The sequence below is a fragment of the Cheilinus undulatus genome, linkage group 16, assembly GCF_018320785.1.
Source record: "Cheilinus undulatus linkage group 16, ASM1832078v1, whole genome shotgun sequence".
In the NCBI taxonomy this organism is placed as follows: Eukaryota; Metazoa; Chordata; class Actinopteri; order Labriformes; family Labridae; genus Cheilinus; species Cheilinus undulatus.
The window spans coordinates 20,734,626-20,758,972 of record NC_054880.1 but is presented as its reverse complement, the minus strand read 5'-3'; the positions used below and the strand labels follow the sequence as shown (position 1 = coordinate 20,758,972).

Genomic DNA, 24,347 nt, shown 5'->3' with positions numbered 1-24,347 from the left:
GTATACCATCCCCTCACAGGGTCCATGGAGAGTTTCAACAGCAACACCAGACGATATCAGCTCTCTGGAAAAAATAGAAGGAGCAATCAGCATGTTCCCATGATTCATAGCAAGCTGTGAAGGAATGACAAGTATAGCTATAACCTCACACCTCACATGCCATGTTACAAACACATGCACTCTTTTTCACACCCCTTTTGCATGTCCATGCCAGCCTAAAATACTGCATCTATCTATTCCTGTTTATCAGCAGCCTCTTCAGCTGACTCATGTAGAGAGCCATACTGTGCATATGGACACATGCACATACACAGATGACTGACCCTCCCCACATGTACACATGCGCACACTTGCTCATACAAGTGCTCTCCAAACAGCACACTCTCACTTCAGCTTTGTACAGGATGTTACGAAATCAGCCCTGTTGCTGAAACTTAGTGGAGGTCGATGGGAGTCCTCTCTCTCACCCACACACAACACACACTTCACCTGGCACTAGCACACATCCTCCTGCAGAGAAGCTCAGTCCCAGTCCTCTGTTGCTGCTCGAGCGAGGAGCCTGCCGGTGATCGGACTGTCGCCTGAAGTGAGGAGGCCGATCGGGCGTTGATTCGATTTTACAGCCCAGTCACTCTCTCTGAAGCTCCGATTAGTTAGCCAAGGGAAGAAGAAGAAGGAGAGGAGGAGTAGTGATGGCTGTGACCGACATTGCAGAGGATGACCTGGATGAGATGATGCGCGAGGAAGCGGAGGATGTCTTCTCAGAGGACGGTAGGCTTGCCAAGGGTCATAAGGAAAGTGTGAAAGCAGGCGTGGGTTTACAGGTGGGATGAACCAGCTGCTGGGAGTGCAGTGAGGTCAGACTGAGTGGTTTTACACTTGTGGTTGTGATCTAGGGTTAAGAAGAGGGTAAACGTGATGGCTGAAGTGTGGCCCAGAGGGATCTCTTTGAATGTGTAGGTGGGGTTGTTTTTTGCATGCTTGAGTAGGCTCTGATTCAGTCTGATGCTTGAAAAAACAACCAACCTAAAATGATTTATCTAAGGGAAGAGGAAAAAAAGCTTCAGTGTGCCACTTTAAGTCATGTTCATCACCGATACATGCAACGTTTTGGTAATGAATGCTTGACTAATTAGAACTTATTGCTACTTGTCTCCTTTGTTTCCTTTGCTTGAGTTCTTCTGCAGAGTTTGTTTATCGATTTTTCAACTTTTACCCTTTTTAGAAAGCTGAGAGGATCCATGCCCTCTGCAGTGTGGGCGGTCTTGTGTAGCAGGAGGATGTTTCTAACCAAGCAATACGCACTATGAGAGAACAGTTACAGTATGTACTTGTTGAAGTATTTTTAGCTGGAAGACAGGCAATGATAGATTTGTAGAAAGATTGTTATACCCAAAAAGAAAACAAGATAATATTACTATCAGACAGCATAACAACTTCATATTGCTCTTTTTCTTCAGTAATTTTGAAGGTGAGGTTCAAGAGAATTCCTTCTACTGAGCATTTCTAACTTTGATGGTGTGACAGTGGGAAGATGTAGAAACAGTGTAGCTGTGTCTCAATTCAGGGACTGCAACATTTGAAGGGAATATTTGAAGCTTTATTGAAGGCTGTCCTGTTTCATACTTTCCTTCATATGTGGCCAAAAATGTGTCCTCCTTTCTCCAGCAAACAAAGGATCACATTATTTTGAGAACACTTTTATATTTTTTCAATTTAACCTGTAACCTTGTGTTAGTCTCGTTGAGGTTAGAGACCTCCCTTTAAAAGACAGTCTTGCTGCAGACCACTGTTTTCAGACACCTCCTCAGACCACTTGACACCACATCTGTCAGGACAGAGATACACACTAAAACTTTCAAAATAAGATTGAATTAAACATCCAGTTATCATGACGGTAAAGGCCTTTGCACACTGGGTCCATTATTTTCAGATGTGTTTTTTTGGATCCGTAATCCGATTCTGAGGAATCACTGAATTATTGTGTCTCCTGCATTGCCTTAGCCACATATTTTGGTGGCTATGATTACATTTTCCAGCAGCTGTGCCCTTGTGTTAAACAGTTGAATATAAATTAGGTGGCAGTAAAACCATATCATTGCTCTATTCTGAGAAAGTTACCCATCATTTGCCTCATGATGCCTTTAAAACTCTGCTGTCCAATTTTAATTTCAACGTTAAACTCATGTCCAACACACCTGATACAACCAGAGACCCCTAGAGACCTTTGCAGGCAGATTTTCTTAGCTTTGGCACAGCCGGCTCAGCTGTCAGCTCCTCTTTTAGTCTTCATTCTAATCTCAGCTTAAAAGCTGCTGTCTGTAGCTTTAACATGATTTATCAGAGGTAAGAGTAGTATTAATATTGTCATGCTACACTTTAAAGAAAGTATATATTTCATAAATGTCAAACTGTGAATCCCCTCCCCCCTCTGGGCGACACACAGAGACACACCGGTGGAAAAATGGTCAACCATGCACACTCACAAACACTCACATGCCCGGGGCTCTACAAGTGCTCAGCCATGATTTATCTGCTTAGAGGAGTGTTTGATTGCACACAAACAGATCGCATTGTACACATGTACACAAATACATTTGTACATTTAAAGGCATATTTAATCTCCATACATAGTTTGCAGAAGCATCACTGATGACGAGTGGACAGCGAGGAGGATATTCCCACATATTGCATCATTTGGTGTGTAATGTATGTTAATGCCTTCACTGACCCACTTCTGACTGAGATACACCGATGGTAATGTGACGTTCCCTTTGAACATCACAGCCAGGAGGTATGCCAACAGAGGACTCTCTGCGACAAACCAGCCAATCACGGAGCAGGGATTCATGCCGAGGTTGGCCAGCAGGCATTGGTGTGTTTATTCACAGACACAGATGAAGGTTGCAGAATATAGATCACTTATATTTTCTGTTCTAATTAGCTCTTTGGATTAGTCATGGAAATTATACTGTGTGTTTTTTGTGTTGAATATTCAAGTGTTTCATTCTTATTAGTCCTGAATTCAAATCTACAACCAGTGGCCTATTTTCTTTTCAAATCATTACATTTATCAGCAGTGGTGGATTTGCAAATCTTTTACCCACAAAACTCAAAATCTGTGTCAAATAGCACTCCTGTAGGACACCAGAAGGATAGATCTTAGAAAAGATGTGATTATTTTTCTAGGTTAATTTCCCAATTGTTGCATATTTCTATAAAGTACTAAGTATCAGTGTTTTTACAGCCTTGAGAATACTCAAATATATATGTGTGAAAAGAGAATGAGCTGAAACAATGCAACCACGGATAAAAAAGCAGCCAATGACATGCAACCTAGAGTACAATCAGCCAGGATTACAATGCCATTACAGCTGTACATCTTTTACAGAATCCAAGATCTGAACAAACTGAAAATCTGAATGATGACATAAATGCCTACAAAACATTACCTAATTTCTAGCATGCCTATTAACATTTTACTAAGAAAAAATAAACAAAGTCAACCCAAAGGAGGAGGAAAAAGCCCTAAGATACTATATCTGGAGCCATGAATGCCTGAGATTTTCTACTAATCAGTCTTCTTTACTTTATGTCTTAAAAACAGTCATTTGGTTTAAACATGAGGAACAAGGACCATTTTGGCATTCGTAACTTCCCCTTTAGGAGTATTTTCTTAGTTTTTGTTTATCATCTGACTTCCTCCTTTGAGCCCACCATAACATCTCCACCAAACAGGGAATAAAACATGGGTCACTTTTATTCACTAAATAAGGGACTGTAAAGAGAGATGACAAAACCTACTGATTTCACATCTACTGTAATCATGAGGGATTGTGTCACATGTCTTTGCTGCTATCTTTGCACTCCAAGAGACAAAAGGTTGTATTTGGCATGGTTAATCTTGTATGTTATTCTTTTTGCTGCCGCCTGCTGAATTATGACTAAAGTAAGTGCTACTTTTAGCCAGGCCGCATTAATGACAAAGTGCCTTTACAGAGAAGATACATAACCACAAGCTCACCATCTCCTCCTCTCTCAGCCTCTCAGCGAGTCCACTCCAGGTCGTATGAATTTGCAAAAAGCCTCAGCAAGCTTTACTCAGTAGTACTAATGTATTCTATCTTTATCCCAACATCCGTCAAAACATTTGGGCCTACTTTAGAGAATCCTGAAATGGGACTGAAAGGGGTCAGAATGCCCTCTTACAGAAATTGGGATTCATGTTGATAAGAGTTAACCTAACTTATTTAGAAATGTGGTGCTGATGTATGTATGGACTGCCCTGTTATTAACCCTGCTGTCAGTACTGTAAACATTTTCATTCATTGTTGTGCAGACTTTCCAAGACTTGAAGAGCTGCCAAAATGATCATGTTGAAATCCATGCCGTTCTGGCTGAGTGACAGCTGTCTTTGCTGGTTTGAAGAACAGTCATGAGAACTGAGTTTAGGGTGCAGGATAATGATTTAGGATGTCAGATTCCTTCAAGGCAGGCTTGCTACCAGGAAAAGTAGCAGTGGAAAAGCAACAACAACAACAACAGGCAATCAATGCATGTACAAGTTGTACCTCACTATAGATCAGTGACTAAAAACTGCTACATTATATCCTAAGCTTTTTCATTATGCAGTCCTAAAAGTTTGGCAAAATTTCTCAGGCAGGGCTGGTCTGAATTCTGCATAAGAGGATTAGGGCCACTGAAAAAACTGAGACGAATGAGAATTTTACTTGTGAGAAAAAAGTCAGAATTTTGACTTTTTTCTTACAAGTTAAAAAAAAAGTCTCTCTTTCCCCCCCCAGTGGTCCTAATCTTTTTCCGTAGAATTCTTCTTGCATCCCAGAGACCGAGAATCACACTAAAGTGGCTTATCCATTCATCCATCCGTCTATCCATCCATCCATCCATCCATCCATCCATCCATCCATCCATTTTCTACACCAGTCACCAGTCAATTCAGAGTGGCCTAGTCAGCCGTATATTTTTCTGAATAGGGCCCTAAATAAAAAAAAAATCAGACACAGCGGGTAATGGCAGTTTATGTTGCCCATGCCCCTCAAAGTGTCATTCTATATTAATACAATAAAATATAATGGGAACTTACTCCGTAGGCAGAACTCTCAAACACATGACCCAACATTTGTTTAAGTGACTTTACACTGTATAAAATAAGAAAAAAGACAATTTTGGGGCTTATTTTGTCCTTGTAATTTGTCTGACTGTCAGTCTCTTTGGATGTGAATGAATATTCAAGACACTGGATTGATTTTCAGAACCTATAAAGGCAGCTGTGTCCTTTATTTGACCATCAAGAATCAGTGAGCTCATGAGGTGCTTTTTTCTCAAAGATTTCACAAGCTTGGAGGTCATAGACTCATCTGAAGAAGCTTAAATTACAAGCAGCTTAGAGTGTTTGATACTTTGATATGATGATACTGAACAGTCGGAGCTTGACCTTTGTGATTACCCATGAGCCACTGCAAAATCACCTTTGTATCAAACCCAACTGACCTTTATAATTCTCTCTGTGTCTGGCAGAAAATAAGTCCACAGGCCTCGAGTGGTTGTGCACATTTTAACACAAACACAGCCCTGCTTTCTTCCCTCCTTAACAAATCTTACCACAAATGTACCCCCCTTTTCTCTTAAAGGAAAATGGATAAAAGTGAAACAATGACTTCAGTAAAAGTGCACAGCAGTTTCATTGAGACCAAAAATAAACTCAATGGCTTTTTAACTCCTGCTTCCTCCCTGTAAGTAATTTAAAGGGCTTGATTTTGCTCAGCTGGTCTTCTCACGTGGTTTGTGGCGGAGTAGCAAACAGTACGCCACAGAAAAGCTCAAGTGTTTAGTGCATCCTGGAAGAAAGCCTCAGTAGTTGGGCTTTAATGACAGAAAAAATAAAGTTCAGTCAAAGATCGATTGTGCCTTTATTGGTATGAAGTGTGGGTGTTTGGTGTCTAAATAAACTTGTGTTTGTCTAACTGAGTCAGGGCAGAAGGCCTCACAGAGCTGCTTTCAGTTTTAAGTAAAAAGTCAAAGTGAAGGAGGCGTTCAAGTACCCTTAGTCAAACTCAAGAACCACACAGGAAATAGCTCTTCCTTTGGCATGATAGTCACTGTAAGTCTTAAACTAAAGTTTGTCCTTGTCATTAAACACAGACATAGTGCTAGTTTTGGAAAAAGTGGATCTATTCTGAAGCAACATTGTTTTGTAATGTTCCTGTTGTGCAATAGGATGTGTTTCTACTCCACCCCTGACTACCAATTACAAGACAAAACCACTAATTGCAAGGCTCAACAGCTATTGTCTGGCTGTTTTTCTTCTTTTAGTTTGCTTTTTTAAAGCTCCTTTTGATCCAACATCTCAATTGTCATGATTTTACTGGAGGTTTCCATTCAGTCATCACCCCCAAACAGTCTTACAGAATGTGAATGAATCCTTAAAGGGAATGGTGTGAGGTGACAACCATGCCTGAATGGAGTTAAAACTTTAATGCTGTGTTTTCACCTGTGCTCTTTAAGCCTTTTCCCTCAGAACTGCCGAAGGGCTTTTCTTTAATGTTCACAGCTAAACAGTGTCTGAGATCTAAAGAACAATCATATAAGCCAGAGTTAAGGCAAGTCAAAACATGTAGGCTTACTTTCAAGGAAGAATTTTGGAACATCAAATGTAGGTTTTATTGTAACAGTGCAGGAGCTTTTCCAGGAATACGTGGTAAAAGTAGGACAAAAATTCTCTGATAATCTAAGAAACAAGAACCAAGAGACATTATTAAGAAAAGATATTTAGGCTAAAGGGGCCTAGATACCTGTGAAGGTAGGTTTACAGCCATGTAGCTTGGCATGTTTTTTTGTTTTACCTTTTATTCTGTATGTAAAAACATTTACTTGTTAAAAAATTGATTTAAAACTATTTTACTCACGCTAGTATGAGGAAAAACTTACCTCGACTTAAAGTGACAACAATAAAGTTAGTTCAGTCAGAACCATGTTGTGAAGAAACACACATAATTTGCAGTTATACATTTTTTTTTTCTTCATCAGAAGTCAATTTGCACTTAATGCTGTTATTTATATTTGTTTGTGTGGCTGATCCCCCTGCCTTTCAAAGAGCCTTTATGGAGAGCATCAAGCATGAACAGCACACATTCCTGTGCCTACAAAGAACACCTTAGGTAGGGAGAGAAGCAGCAAAAACCCAGAGCAGAGCTGTCAGTAACACTGAATAAGTCAGAGGCAGATTAAAGGAGGAGCTGGGGTGGAGGAGGGTTGCAAAAAGCAGCTTGCAGAGGGCGCAGCAAGGCATAGCCAGGCAGTGCAGTTTATATATGGCAGCAGGAGTGCAGGGTTAGTGTGAATTAGCTGGTTGTCAACTCTTTGGATAGCCTGTCTGATCAGCTGATCTCAGTTATGTGTTCCAAACAGTGTGCAATGATTATTTAGCCTTGCCAGACCCCCACCACCACCGCCCCTGTCACAGCTTTGTCCTGTTTGGTACAGTTTGGTACTGCTTGGTAGAATAAAGAAGAAGACACACAAGTCTTAATTCTTTCAGCCAATAACCAGACTGCTGTGAGTCCAGTTTCACCTTTCAGGCTCATATAGTTGTCACACCAACAGAATTGCGCCAAAAAAATATTGGTCGTTGTGGTACCTTTGCTAACTTTTCCCAGTGGGAATATAAATGATTTAAAACTGTACTAAATAGAACTAAAAGGAATCACTTGGTGGAAATACCAGCCCCATCTGGCTGCAGACAATTGATCTGAGACCCCTCCTCTTGTGGTCTGTCAGTGTGATATGCCTCTGTCTGAAAGGGTGTCCTGTTACTTGCTTGTACAGCATATAGTTTTAGATTTTCTTTCAAATTCAAATTTATTCATAAAAAAGTCTGGTAGTTACAGTCATGAAATAACCTCATTGCAAACATTACAGTCTCAGTATTATCCCATGAATAAAACAGAGAAAAGGGTCAGAGGTCTAACCTAGGGATAAATTATGTATAGACCTGTTTAGAAGTGCATACACAATCGGTGGCTCACTTTAGCTTTGTTAGCTACTCTAGCTACATAGTTAATATTGCTATGTAAGCCAATGTAGCTGAGTAAGCTTTGGAAATTTAAGCTTTAGCAAAAATGTACCCAAAACTTACATAGCTACTTAAGCTTTCTATATATGTTGCTATTTAGCTTGTGTAGCTACTTTTAGCTTGTTACTTCATCAGTATAGCTATCCATAAAGCTTGTTAGCTTTAGCTTTAGCTTTAGCTACATTGGATAAAGTTGCTACATTGCTCCGTTATCTATGTATGCAGCTAATGGAGCTTCATAAGCTACACGTTTGCTATATTAAAATGTTTCGGAGGACAAGCTTTTTTCCTGCAAGCAGACTTTTTACTTGGCTTTTTAAAACATCTTGTATTCAAGTTTTTCATTTTTAACTTTTTCTATTCTAACTCTTACCTCTAACCGAACAAAAAGTTTAATCTGATTTTATTTTGAAAGTTTAAGCTTGAATATCCCTTCTGACAGATGTGGAGTCTGAGAGTTATGGCCTGCAGCCAGACCCCTCTTGGAAATACAACTTGGTAGTGTTTTTTTCTTTTTTTTTTAAAGCAGCATGTATGGTAAAACTATTTTGGCAAAAAAATAAGATGGAGGCTAATATAGCCCCTTTAGCATCAGGTTTTGCAACTACACCAGAAGGGCTGTCTACAAACTCTGAATGTGGTAATGTTCAAATGCATATCTTTTTTTATAAAAGCTGAAAGAAACTCTGAAAAGTTTGTTACATTTCTACTCGTGCTGCTTTATAACCGACCTGGTTTATTAGAGCTATTACAAAGATAAGAGTTATAGCGAATGTTAACATTTAGCCCAAGCTAACATCAAATCAAAGTACACAAAATATTTAAATTCAGTTTAGTTCAGGTTTTGATGAAATGCTTATGCTTTAAGATATACAGGACTGTTAGTAATGTTTAAAGCATTCATGTAATTTTTTTCCCTTCAAAGCTTTAGAAAAGATGTGGCTTAATGAGCAGTCAGACAAGCTAAAGATATGCCAAAACCTGCAGGCTAATTTTAAAGTAGGCATGTCAAAAAACATCTAAATTTAGGTCTCTTTGAAACACAACAGCAGCTTTTCCTAGAACTAGTATTAGAAGGTTAGCATTCTTATGTTAATCTAAGATTCAAGAACTTAAAGACACTTTTTTCAAGGGAGAAGGAAGGCTATCATTTGACAACCTGAAAGCTAGCTTACTGTGTTTGCTTTTATGAGTCTTTAGTCACTGAGTTTCATGTTTTAAATCTTTTTAGGTGTCTATCTTGTTTAATGTTACACATGCTAACGTCATAATCCACAGGAACTTCCACAACAAACTCAGCTTACCAAACCCTAAGCTTTGCTAGCTTGCTGGAGTAGCTACATTAGCTAGCTTTACAAGCTAGTTCTTGAACATAAACATAGAAAAGGATAGTCTTGAGGTGGTTTGTCTACAATTATTGCTTTAACTGATATGTTTACCAGGTTTATTTAGCTGGGAGTCCAAATATTTTGTAAAAGATTAGCATAAATTTGAAATCTGATCTTACTGATGCTGTGGACAATTCATGTCAGACATGTATTAAATAATGTAATACTCTTAGTAAAGAAACATATCAGACATATATTAAATAATGTAATACTCTTAGTAAAGAAACACATCAGACATATATTAAATAATGTAATACTCTTAGTAAAGAAACATATCAGACATATATTAAATAATGTAATACTCTTAGTAAAGAAACACATCAGACATATATTAAATAATGTAATACTCTTAGTAAAGAAACACATTGTGTAACACTGGTCAATATCAGGGTCAGAAGGTCGTGCATTTTAGCCAACCACATCATGATTCATGGATTTTTAGTATGCGATAATCAAATCGGGCCTTCATATGATATGGGCTCTGAGTAACACTCATTATATTATCTTGCTGATGACATGAAATCTATCTCTCTTCTACTGTAAGCTTTGAACTGTTGCCAGAGGGGGAACCAGGGAAGCACCCCCACCACACACACATGCACACACTCACATCGGGCATTAACATGATATACAGCGCTCATGGAGAAGATGGCAAGACTAGAAACCAGGTCACATTTCACAAATCCATTCCTCTCTCACTGTCCTGTCTGGACTTGTCTTATGTGGTAACCCAATGAAATTGTATCCTCCTCTGAGTTAACATGATGCTCAAAAAGGCTGGATATCACAGCAGAGTCCAGTGACTGGAAGCTATGGAGGGAGGGTATTTATCATAACTTTGTAGCTGCTGCATCAAACCATTGCAACATTTCTCATTGTTTTGAGTAGCATTTTGTAAAAGTTGTAAATTAGAGAAATTCAAACCAAAAGTTTCGTTCCCCTATCAAACTTCTGGTTTTGTTACATCTCTTGAGTCTAAAGTTGCCTGCAGTTCATTGGCAGCACCCTAGATCTTGTCAAGCAACATCTTTTTGTTTTTCACTTTATTCCTCCAACAGTTTTAGCCCCACAGCATTGTTTCATTAGTTAGTAACTAGCTGTAAGTTGCTTTGCCCTTCTGAAGTATTTGCATCAGCCAGTGAAACTCTGTCCAGATCTGAATCAATACAAAAAGAAAGAAGTGGTGTTGAGCATTTTCGCCTCATGCCATAAATTTTCTTAAGTAGTTCAAAGAGCAAATCAAGGTTAGAAACCTCAGAGAATCAATGTGTAGGAAACAGATGTACAAGCTAGATTTTGTATTTGTCTCATTTCACCCTCAGGCTTGTCTTGCCAAGACTCGTCAGCCTTAAACTCCTTAACAGGACTTAAAATACTTCTGTGGAAGAGAGAGAAATTATGAAATATCTAAGCAGAAATTAATCCATTCAGTTTATGTTCTCTCTTCTCCCATGATTATGGGTCATAGTTGGTTTCTTGACTTCTGCAGGTTTTTCTGTGAGTTAATTTCAGTGGTTTTCTGGACATCTTAATTTATTTTTTCCTTTCTCAAGACAACAAAGCAGGGTCTTCTTCTAGAAGTGATGTAATAGAGCTTAATTTCTGACAGTAATTGGAGAGTTTTCTGTTGATCTAGAAACAACAATAGGTTTGTCCCGGTGAAAAACATGGCAGGCCATGCTCTATTATTACATATATTTCTGTTTCAATCAGAGGTGTTTCAGTGGGTAAACCAGATAAACCCAATGAAGAAACTGGAGCACACGAATCACTTGAGGACGTTTAATCAGGTGCAGAGGACTAACGTTTCGACGTGCACTGCGTCTTCATCAGAGTCAAACAGTACTGATTGTTGATGGTCCTTTTGTGAGCACCGACCTCCATGAGTGGAGGGGTTGAAGCGCAAGAGACTCTCTCACCATATATTTCTGTTTATTTGCTCCCTTTTCAGTGCTTTGGATCTGAGATGAATAACAGATATTATTAATACATTCATCAAAATTTTAGTGAAATAACCAGAATTTTTTCATTATCACAGGAAAACAGGGTAAGCCCAATAAGAATGTATACAATAAATATAACACTGGTATATACATAAATGCAAATCTGTGCTTTTATTTTGAAAAGTGCCATGGTACTGCATCTATCTGGCCCATGATAATATATACTAATGTGAACAAGCATATCTGTTATCTGTTAATTTTCTGTCTATGATGGCTAAGAGAGAAACACACATTAAAGATAAAAGTAAGCGAGCCTTCTGTTCCCTAGATTCTTAAGATGTGCATATCAATTGCGTGAGCTGTGGTCCTCACACTGGCAGTTTGAAAACCCGGACCTGTTAACATGCACACCAGAATGAAAGCTGTGATGCGGTTGTTATGCAACCGCCACACACCCAGTCTGAAACAGTCAATAGGGCTCCTTAAATAAATTGGCTTTTCCCTCACAATGAAAATTGATTTGGCAATTTTCTATATTTTTAATGAAAGTCTTTGGTCAGCATGCTGGCTTCTCCATACTTCAGAGGATTAGCATTAGAACAACCATCACATACAATTTACCCACAGCTGTTTTTTAATTGGGTCTAACTTTGTATTAATACAATTTTTTATTTTTCCTAGAAGTTAGTTGAGTCACACCAAACGTAAAAAAAAATGTTTAAATAAATCCAGATTTTAAAATGGCTTAGAACTGTCATGTCGATAAAACTTACAACAGATTTTCCCTCTGCTGCACAGCCTTATCAGAAATCATATAAACCTTCAACATGAATGCTACTGGCAAAAAAGACAGTAGAAGACTCTGGTGGTGGGGAAATTTCAGGACTGAGTGATAAGTCCTAAGAAAATTTTGTACGCTACGTGTTGGATCATTATCTGTCAGTGATTTTCTCCTTGTGTGGTTGATCAGCTGTTCATTTTCTGTGGTCGATTGCTCTTGATCGGTGCCCTCTGTGAAAATCAATACATTCAAAGAATGGGTTAATTTTACCTGCTGGCTGTTTGGGGTGTACAGAGATCCTGGCGGTTTAAGTGTTCAATAAAACATTAAAAAAAAATGGTGAATTGATTATGAATGGAAATAAACCCATCAAAATAATAACATAAAGGCATAATATTCAACATTTGAAACACTACTGTCATAGAGTGTCTCCTAATATACCTGCATCCCTCAGTAGTGACTAATAAAAGAGTTCACACTGATGGCATGAGCTTGTTTATGTTTCAGTGATGTTTTTTTTTCACAGTAGTCCCCCTCTCCTGCCTTCAGCCCTGCCAATATGATTATGGGAAAAGGGACATCCAAGTTCACTCAGATTTGCTGTCAATAGTGATACAATGATGAGTTTTACAGTTCAAGGAGAACCGACAGACTGAAGAGAAGACTGTTTGGTTTCAAATACTAACAAGAAAACAAGGAGCAACTCATCTTTGCGCTGCATATTTAAGTGGAGATCAGTGTTGCAAACAGATGCACGTTACTGAGTGGCAAAGAAAGAGCAGTATGCTTTGCTGTGGTCTGAGACACTGATGTTAACATGGAAAATCTACTGGACTTCTACTGTGAAAATGTCTTTATGGTGTTTTACCTTTAGATACAATACTGTGCAGAACATTTAGGCATGTTTGGGCAAAAAAATTAGGATGAAGTAAGGTGAAGATGTGGCAAGTAAGTCACCTGAGGGCACCATGGGGCAGGAAGGAGGATAAAAGAGATGCTGTTGAGCTCGACCTTGGCTGCTGAGTGGAACACGTTTGTGTTAACGTGTTGAACTTGACTCCCGCTGCCCCCAAGATTTTCCAGAAGTGAACATTACTCTACATGTAGATTATATTGTTTTCTGTTTAAATGGATGTCATTGAATAAGTTAACACAGTAGTAAGAGCAGATCATTATCAAACCAATGTAAATCTTCTTTTGAATATCAAATAATAACATCCACTTCCTAAAGCTGTCAAAGCTTGGTTTGTCTGTGGTTTTGGATTATTTAATGTCTGATGGTTTTAATCAGTTAAATATCTAACATCAGAGCAGCAGTGACATACATGACAGGTTGGTCTAGAGCCAAAGAGGTCACAGCTGGAGGTCAGAGAATGATCTAAAACAGACTTGATCTACTTGCCCTACTGTAACATGCACAAACATGCAATGACCCACTACTGTGCACCCTCATCCATAAACGTTGTCTTTCATCCTCTTCGGCCACACAGTGACAGCCCTCCCACACACACACCTCCGCCGTCTGGCTGTAGATGTCGCCTCTGTCAGCAGCGATACAACACGATGAAGATCACGACAGTACTGTAGTTTGTGCATCGACGGCCGCTGTGCATGTGCTGGGAGTAGCTCTGACCTGAGGGGACCTAGTGTAGCTGGAATATCACCGCTCTGCATTTCCCTCTTCCTGCTTCTGACAGTCGGCTCCACTGACCTACTTTTGCCAAAACACTCAAACTGTTATCATTTCCTGCAGTTGAAAAAAGGGAAGAAGAGTTAAAAGGAGGGCTTTAAAGAGGAAAACATACTTTGAAAGATTTGGTACTTCAGGTGGATTGTGTAATGGTGCAACATCCAGTAAGCCAGATGATGCAAGACTGGGAATCTTTCCTTTCTTTGCAGAATTTTAGCTCTCGGTGTAAGGTCCCCTCAGTCAGGTTGTAGATGTTTAAATCTGACTTATACTTAAGATAATAGTTTTACTGCATGTTAGCTAACCTTTACTTTACTGTTCCTGTTTGGTTACCATGACAGTGTGTGCTGAGGGCAACACTGGGCGTGTGAGGTTTACAGTCAGTGGTTTGGATCCTCTCTCACAATGAGGTAATCCTGTTTGAAACTTCAAACCTCCCTGGACCACCCATGAGTCTTCATACAGGGGCAACCTGGTGGAGATGAAGTTATTACTGTTTACAAGTATAATAATGTTTTTTAAGGCATACACATCTAGAAGCAAGGCCACAATTATAGCTGCCTCCTGAATTTTCACCTTTTAACTTTCAAAATAAATCCCCCAGGCTTTAGGATTTTTCTGGAAAGATACAGTTGGATACACAAAGTGTGACTTGACGACATCAAACCAGTTCTGAAATAGATCTTAGTTTTATCCTCTTGATTTTTAATTGGCTATGGGGCAGAATTAAAAGATGTTATTACACAGCTGTGATGCATCCTGGATTCTGATTGGCCAGTTAAGCATAGCAATACTCTCCTGTCCCTCATTAGTACTCCATTGTTAAGAAGAACAAACTGTAACTAAGAAAAGCCCAGGGCTGCTGGGGATGCTGCTCTACTCGAACTACAACCATATCAGTCTATGGAAAGATATCTGGTTAAATTGGCATACATCTGTTAACTTTGAAAGACCAAGAAAAAAGGGCACTGAAGACATATCATCATGTTATAGCTTGATATGGCTAACTCTTTTATCTAGGAAGAGAAAGGGTTTAAAAATGACCTTAATTCGAAACTGTGCATTTCTGCTGGTCTTCTGAATTGCCAAAACTGACATGTTTTCTTGCCTTGTCCGAGTCTCCACTAAGTTGTTGGACCTTCTGCTGCAGCTAATTTATAATTTTGTCGATGTAATGTTGGGCATTTTTCAAACCCAATTACTGAAACAAAGAGCTATGGCTGGTTCCACACTTGAGATTATTTTAAGCCTGATTTTAGGCCTGATTTGCCCCCCCTCCCCTCAACAATTATAGGGGTGTGACCCAATTTGAAGCTTGTCACAGCCGATTATTTGTCCTAACTATCCCCGTGTGTGTGGTGTCAATACAATTATTTTACTGCTCTGGACTGAGTCAGAGCCCCCCCAATATAATAATAAGAATCAGAATGATCACATGAGTGGCTGCAACATTAAATGGACAAAGGTATTTGGCCACCTACCCATTGCACCAACATGGACTGTAATGACACTGTATTCAAATACATGCAGTTTAATGTGGTGTTGGTCCCCCTTTTGCAGCTAAAACAGTCTCCACTCTTATTGGAAGGCTTTCAACAAGATTTTGGAGTGTTTCTGTGGGAATATGCACCCATTCAATCAGTAGAGCATTGATGATGTCAGACACTGATGTTGGACAAGAAGGCCTGGCTTGTCATCTCCATTACAGTTCTTCCCAAAGATGCTCGATGGGGGAAAGTCTTGGTTTAAAGCTTACTTTTTTATTTCAAAACTATTTAAATAAACACATAAAAAGAAGTGAAAAAATATACCCCCTATCAATTGCTTTGTGAGGTCACTAACATTACCACAGATGAGATGATGTTGGCACACGTCTGCAGTCTGCTGTCTGTCTCTGACGTTTCTGTAAGTCCCCCTCAGGGAGAGACTTCACCTGCACAAAGTAACCTGTCATTAGAGACTAAAGGAGCTCCAGCATGGAGCAGAGCCACAGGGCAGCATACAGCCTGTAATGATTCACTTCTGTAGAGACAGTCTGACTAATATGCAGCTATCTACAGACACATGAATGTTTTATAATCTGTTATTTAGAAAGCAGGAACATATCAGTGTATTTAGGGTTAATCAGAGTTAAAATATATATATATATATATGTATGTATATATATATATATATATATATATATATACATATATGTATATATGTATATCATCAGATTTGGTTTCAGGTCTACAACTAGTCCAACAATGAGTCAACTTAAACAGGACTGGTAACCTGAGAAGCATTCTGCAATTTCTCTGACATTTACATGACACACACTCTCACTTTAACACACACACACACACACTGTCAGCTGTGCCTGTACATCCTTTCGCCTTGACCTTCCGGCCTCATGTCATGTGGCCTTTCTGATTCATCCTGGTGTAGCTGCTGGACATTTGTCAGGCAGAGACATGGGACGAGTTTAGAGAAGAAGACAGATACTGAGTGAATGGAGTGGATGACTGGGCTGAATAAGGCAGAGAAGAACTTGATGTAAACTGAACAACAGGAGGTGTTTCAATGCCACGCTATATGGCCAACAGGAGATCTGTGGTCATGACAAACAGCAGTCGCTACAGGAGGAGAGGGACAGCTCTGCTGGGAGGTCAGTGAGGGCCACTTTCACTCATACTTCCTTTGTGTGTATGGGAACACGTAGTTCTAGTAACACCGCACATAAGAACACAATGACCCACAGTTATGGTTTGCTTTTTCAGGACAAGGTAACTGTAGTGTCTCCTCTCTAGAAGATTCTCCTGCCTCTGCAAACCTCACATATAGGTTTATTTAATTCTGGAAAATACGGCTTTGAAGCAGGTTGAATCAAAGAAGAGGCATTCAAAAGTGAAATGGATCACAGATGAGATGAGGCGAGAAAAGCAGTGACACTTGTAAATGTTTTTCTTTTGATTTACTGAATTTACTTAACTAGCTGGTGCCCTGATATTTGCCCATTTCTTGGGCTTTTTTTGGGACAAGATCATTAAATGGTAGGAGAGCAAGCCTATTTAAAACCTAGCTTGCAAAACCTAATCACTGAACATTTAATAAAGCCGAGTGGACAGTCTGCTTACAGGAAAAAGCTTGTCCTACAAGAAAACATTCTAATCTAGCAAACGTAGCTTATGTAGCTCCATTAGCAGTATAAGCTACAAAGATAGAGTATCTACATAGCTAAGGTAGCTATGTAGCTAACTTGGCTTAAGCTAAGCTCACAAAGCAGCTACATAAGCTCTGTTATCTAGTTTAGCTACCTTACCTACATTAGCTTTAGCTATGTTTGCTAAAGCTCACATTGCTAAAGCTATCTTGGCTACATTGGCTTGTATAATAACATTAATCACGTAGCAAATGTAGCCATGTTAGCATAAGCTAGTGCTTTAGCTAAAGCTGATCCACTGTTCATAAATGTATTTCTTAGATAGATAGATAGATCGATAGATAGATAGATAGATAGATAGATAGATAGATAGATAGATAGATAGATAGATGGGGGGGAGGAATCATATCATACTGATCATATCACATCGAATGGTATCGAATCATATTGTACCGTATTGTATCATATCATATCGGATTGTATAATTTCTTATGGTATCATTTTGTACTAATCATATCTTATCAGATTTCATTGTATCATATTGTATCACATGGCACTAATCAGATTGTATCATACAGGGTCATTTTTGATATTTGAACAAGTTGCAGGTTGTAAATGATTGTCCATAGCCACTGCAGTAAGAGATTGTGCGTGGTTTCAGAGTGCAGTAGATTATCTGCAATGTTATGAATAAATATTTCTAAAGTATACAGGTTTTTTGGTATTATTGTGATTAAGTATTCCATCAGCAATTTATAATGATCTTTCCATTTCACTCTACTTTAAAGTGTGTATTTGGACTGAAAAAGAAAGCACCAGATATCACAGAAAAGTTGGTGGACATAGGTAATACTGACAGAGTTTGATAGGATTAAATTAAATGTACTGTATGACTTTGTTTTTTGTCACTGAGAGTGGGCAAAAGTAAAACTTATACCTACTGAGAACATTCCTGAAGGGATTAAAGCCAGTGATGGAGAAAAAATGCTTAATTACCTTGCACTGTGATTTGATTGGCAAAGGCTATAAATAGCTGGTTATGTATAAAAGTGTGTAGATACTGTATGTAGTGATTTATTTGTGTATGCAGTAGTGTGTTTTAGTGCACTGGTTCTCTAGTAAATATAGCTGCTAGTCAGGGGCTGCTGATGACAGCTATAATTACAGGCTGAGCCGTGCAGCAGCTGAGAGACTCTGAGGAAGAGGGGTGTGTGTCTGTGCATGCACGCAAGTGTGTGATAGTGTTAGCTAAGGGGCTTATGGAAACCCTACAGAGAACCCTGCATGTGTTTTTATGTCATAGTTAAATGCACAGAGGAAGAAGGATGAAAGTGGTTTGACACTTTTTAGATGTTTGGCATTGAAGTATAATTCATGAGAGAAAAGACCGTCAGAGAGGTATTGGCATGAAATCAGTTTGCTGAATGAATGTAACAGTGTCAGGTAGTGAGATGTAAGAGTATCTGTAGCATAATCAGGGATGGTGTGGAAAGAAGGGGCCTTCAAAGGTTAACCATTTTCTGACTATCTACTTGACTCTAAGATAAGCTGAAATTATTGAAACATGACATTACACTGATAATGTTCAAAATGACCATGCCAACACAAACGTGTTCCTACCAGAAAACCTCTGTGTTAATCCATTTAGATGAAATGTGGGTAATTCACTCTGTCAAACAACTGACCATTTTAAACTGCAATTAATCTCAGACTTTCTGTAGATTGGAATGATTCTCCACTTTTGATCACATTACAGAATTTTACAGTTTGCATTTAAACTGCTTCTTTTTCATTTGGATTTTACTGGCTTAAGGCTAACTGGCTACATGTTTTGATACAGACCCTCCCCTGACCTTCATTTTGAAAAATATGACCTTTGAGAAGATCAAGGCAATATAGCTAGCATACATGTCAATAATGTGACGTGAATTAAACCAAAAAAATGAACTTTTTATGGTTTGAAAAAGAAATAAGGGAACAGTGAAAAGGTAAAGATTGATAACACACATTGCAGATAACTTTTGACCTGTCCACTGAGCTGGCTGTGAGGGGGTTTTTTTGTTTGTTTTGTTTTTTTTACTAAAATGAGACATGTAGGAGCAGTGGTGGACTTATTTTATTCCACTGACTTTGCAGTGGCTTAACCAAAGATTGTCAAAGGGACAATAAAGCATCCAACTACAAAGTAAATGCACTAATTATGGACCCTGATTAATCCTGATTAATGCATTAATGCTGACAGCCCTAGTATTTATATTTCAGACTTGGTTATGTCCTGTTTGCTTTGTTACCTGAAAAGAGAGGCCTTAAATGTTTTGTTCCCTGGCTATGTTTGGTTATAGATATACTAAGTAGGGCTCTTATTGGTCTCTGCCTGTGGCCTCCAAATTACTCAAACTGCCCCTATCCAAAACCAATATCTGTTTCATAACTTGTTTATCATATTGCAGTAAGCCCAGGTTAGATTAGTTTAGCATAAACACTGTCAACACTGAAACAGTTAGCTTTCATGGCTCTGTCATAGAGAGGTTTCATCATTACATTACATATAGAACTTAAAACAATAAGTAAGGAAATTTGTGTTTGGTACATTATTTCTTTGTTGTAACAATGCTTCTTGGCAATAAATCTTATACTGTTGGAAAGCCTGTTTATTATCCTTTTGAATGGTGTCACATTTGTAAGGAACATGCATTTGTGGGATGAGCAGCAGAGCTGAGTATGTGGGTTGCTCCCATGAAAAATGTGCCAAATCTTCTCTGCCAATGCCAAACAGCTGATTTTGCTGTTGCTATTGACTCTTCTGGTACCCCCAGGAGCAGCCAATCAGGTGCCTGATTGGCAGCACCTGTTAGCATGGATAGAGCCTGTCGGTTGGGCAACTTCAAGCTGGTGTTTTGCAAAACCAAGTTGCAGCATTGTTTGGAGTGAGCCCTAGTACCATCTCCAAACTGAAGGTCAAGTTCCATATAACGGGGGATGTCAGAGACAGACTGCAAAGTGGGCGTCCCAAGAAGACGACATTCCAAAAATACTGTTTTCTCACCCTGTCACCAAGAACTCTATCCTCCAAGATGACAACACTTGCACCCACAGCGTGGGGTTTATCAGAGACTACCTCCAGAATTTGGGAGTGGGGAGGATGGAATGGCCTGCCAGCTGTCCTGACTTTAACCCCATTGAACACTTGTGGGATCAGCTTGGGTGTGCTGTTCGTGCCAGAGTGATCAACTCAACCACGTTGGCTGACTTGCAACAAATGCTGATTGAAGAATGGGATGCCATCCCACAGCAGTGTGTGACCAGGCTGGTGACCAGCATGAGGAGGGGCCAGGCTGTTGTGGCTGTGTATGGTTCTGCCACACGCTACTGAGGCCCCTGTTTGTTAAATGAATAAATTGTTAAAATTGTCATAATGTCTTGTTTCTTCAAACTTCAATCATCCAATCCACCAAACACCCAACAAAAGTCAATGGCAGAATCTGCTGTTTCGCATTGGCAGAGAAGATTTGGCACATTTTTCATGGGTGCAACCCACATACTCAGCTCTGCTGCTCATCCCACAAATGCATGATCCTTACAAATGTGGCACCATTTAAAAGGGTAGTAAAGAGTCTTTCCAGCAGTATAAAGAAATAATACAAAGAAATAATGTACCAAACACAAATTTCCTTACTTTTTGTTTAAGTTTAGAACTTAATAATAGCTGGTGGCCCACACAGATGAAATGCCCCTGAAAAACTCAGTAGATGGGCCCTTCTCAGTTCTGATTTATTGATGATATCAATGCATGTGTGTTGGATCAGTAGCATTGGTGCCAGCATCTCAGCTAAAGGTTACAACATTTTGGGGATGATATGTGTCAAGCGATGTTCAAATGAGTTGTTTATGCCTCTTTTAACTTATTTTCAATGTGTTTTAAGCCCTTATCACAACTTTAGCTGCCCGGCTTCGTCAACTTTAATTCATTTTTCCTCTATAACCTATTGTTGCCACTTTTAACATATTTTGACACTTTTTAACTGTTTTTCACCACATATCCATTGATACTACTATTTTTGCTTCTTTCAACCCCTTTTTTGCCTCTCTGTCTGCCTATGTTTTTCCAGCAATTTTTGCAATTTTTGCTGCTTTTAAGTTGCTTGAAGTCCAGCTTGAAGTTTCCACAGTCAGTGATGATTTGGGCTGCCATGGCATCTGCTGGTGTTGGTCCACTGTGTTTTCTGAAGTCCAGTCAATGCAGCCATCTACCAGGACATTTTAGAGACCTTCATGCTTCCTTCTGCTGACAAGCTTTGTGGAGATGCTGATTTCATTTTCCAGCAGGACTTGGCACCTGCCCACACCGCCAAAGGTACCAAAAGTTGGTTCAATGACCATGGTGTTGCTGTGCTTGATTGGCCAGCAAAATGGCCTGACCTGAACCCCATAGAGAATCTATGGGGTATTGTCAAGAGGAAGATGAGAGACACCAGACCCAACAATGCAGATGACCTGAAGGCTGCTATCAAAGCAACCTGGGCTTCAGTTACACCTGAGTACAGGCTGATCACCTCCACGCCACGCCGCATTGATGCAGTAATTCATGCAAAAGGAGGCCCAACCAAGTATTGAAGGCATAGAAATGAAAATACTTTTCAGAAGCCTGACATTTCTGTTTAAAATATCCTTTTTTTATCGATCTTATGGAATATTCTAATTTTTTGAGACACTGAATTTTGGGTTTTCTTATCTGTAAGCCATAATCATCAACATTTCAAGAAACAAAGGCCTGAAATAATTCACTCTGTGTGTAATGAGTCTATGTAATATATGGGTTTCACTTTTAGAACCAAGTGACAAAAAATATTGAACTTTTTCATGATATTCTAATTTTTTGAGATGCACTACTATATCTATAAAACTGTAGTGTAAATAAAACATCATGGGTTGAGAAAGAAAGGTTTTGTGCTAGTGAACCATTGCTATCCTGGCAGAGTAATTTCCTGGATTCCTGCCTTTGAGGGTTGCCTGGCAACCACTAGAGACTCAAAAAAGTGATTGCCCCAGTCCAAATAACCGTCCAGCCATTTATGGCATCTTTCTTGTGTTTTCCTCTTCCTGTGCCTCTGCTTAGTGCTCTAAAAAAGCTTATTTCTCTTTTTCTTCTTTCTTTTCTCTCTCTTACCATCACTATCGCTCTCTTCCTAGTGCATCATTCTGTATTTATGCTCTTCTTCACATAAATAACTCCAAGACCATGGTTGAATTCCCAGCATGAGACCCATCACTGCCCAATTAACAGTCATGACAGCATGCTATAAATATCAACGGCCAGCTCACAGTCTTCGCCTGATTTCCTCTTGATGGAGCATAAATGTTCAGATTTGAATCTGGATTTAGTATCTCGAACAACACTTCCTTATTATTAACAGAGATTTTTGTCATTGTATGTTTACTGATTGTATTCATTATTCTGCTGGTTGTCAGAAACACGGTCTTCCATTCTTTTTGTGGCATTACACAACAGCCTCATCCAATCATTAAAGAACGTCTGCACATTTAGAAAGCTTTTATGCAATTTGCCAACCTTTCTAGATGGTTCCTAACAATAACCCACTTTGAAAAGCTTTCTGGTTTTTGCCAAATGTGCCCTCACTTCTACAGAGAACCAGACATGTGAGTCTCCGAACCTTCGCTTTAGGATGAATCATATCAGTGAGTCATTATGAAATCCCTTCCTCTGCGTACACCAAACTGATGGATTAAAAGGGACAAGCCATTTTCTGCTCCCTTTGCTTCTTGGAAGGGTGAGCTGAATTGGATTTGTATGGACTCAATGGAGGAGCATATCCACTTATGGAGGCCAATCATGTCAGCAGACGCACTTCAACACGAGTCACTCTGCATTATTCCGACTCGTCCAACAGAAATGTGTTTCCTCCAGCACCTGTTTGTTTCACGCTGTTTTTAGCTCCTGAAGATGTTTGTCTTTTTCATGGTTCTCTTCCATGTAATTCAATTTGTGCGTCTCTTTCCGCCGAGGGTAAAGCAATCACCGTAAACCTGGAACTCACTGGAGGAGAACGGGCTGGAAAGGCAATTTTCAACAGCTCTCTGTTGTTAAGGCGTGTAATCACAGATAATCACACCATCATTTTCACAACCTGTCGATACATTTACGAGGACAAATGAAACTTATTTAACACACTATAAAAAGAAATAGAAAGAAAGATGTTCTGTTCTGTGGAGCTCAGAAAGAGTAGCTTTGAGTGAGCATCAAAGGTCTAAATTTAAACCTTCCTAAAAATGGCCTGCTGCTGTCCAGAGTGAAGCAGGGAGAAATGTTAGAGACAGTTCAGGAGGTGACGGCTGGATAAATCTGGTGCTCGGATGAGGATTCACCCCACAGACTGGACTGTGCCAACAGAACAGAGGGAACAGATAGTGTCTGAAAGCAAACAACATGTGTGCAATTCTGCAGCAGCTAATGAGGTAATACTTGTAAACCTAGCACAGAACAGTGCTTAAGCTCCCTGAACCACAGTTATCATTTTTATTTATTTATAAATTTTGCATTATGTGGTTTTAAAGTTTTGTTTATGCTGTACACAGCAGCCACAACATTTGGCAGAGAAATAACTATAGCTCCTTTTACACATAACCTGCACTTCTCAAACAGTCAAAATATAAATCAGGGGGAGCTGATGAGAGAATGCAGCAAGACTGAAAAGATGAAACTGCTTTATATTCTCTTCTACTTCCCAAAACACCGTTCTCTCTTAATTATTGATACTTTATTTGTGTTCACTTGTTACATTGATAAAAAGAAAACTGTCAAACTCGGTTGCCTGATTTACCATGGTGTAAACATTGCACTGTGACTACAGCAGTGCCCTTTATTACATCATGTTCTTCTTCCTGAGACCTGCCACCCCATCTCAGCTTCATTCAGCAGAGTAGGTAAGGTTTATTCTTCTGCACTGAATCTACGCTGTAGCTACACCAGTGGCCTATGGTGTTGAAAGCATAGTACAGTTTCTATGCCAGCTATATTGCCAGTTGTCTGGTCCTGTCACATTTTCTGCCTGTTTGGATGCACAAAAACATGACAAGTGAAACCAAGTGTATAATGCAGGAGCTGAAAAATATGCAGTAATGCAGTTTTTAAAAGAAGAAAAGAAAGGAGGCGAGAGGAGTTTGAGAATGGGGACTTGTTTGTTTGTTCAACTGCTGAGAGATGTCAATGAGGAAATGCATAATTTTGATATTCTAATGAACACACACAGTATACCTGTAGACATTACTCAGAGACCGTCCACCAAATACTAG

General features: G+C 39.3%; 1 protein-coding gene across 1 annotated transcript in view; it reads left to right on the top strand.

Moving 5' to 3' along the window:
• Positions 1-450: 450 nt before the first annotated feature.
• Positions 451-24,347, top strand: part of ripor2 (RHO family interacting cell polarization regulator 2) — a 91,921-nt gene continuing 68,024 nt past the window's right edge. The window contains exon 1 of the mRNA XM_041809157.1: positions 451-771. Coding sequence (XP_041665091.1) covers positions 693-771 — 79 coding nt within the window. The 5' untranslated portion in view covers positions 451-692. The remainder of the gene's footprint in view (positions 772-24,347) is intronic.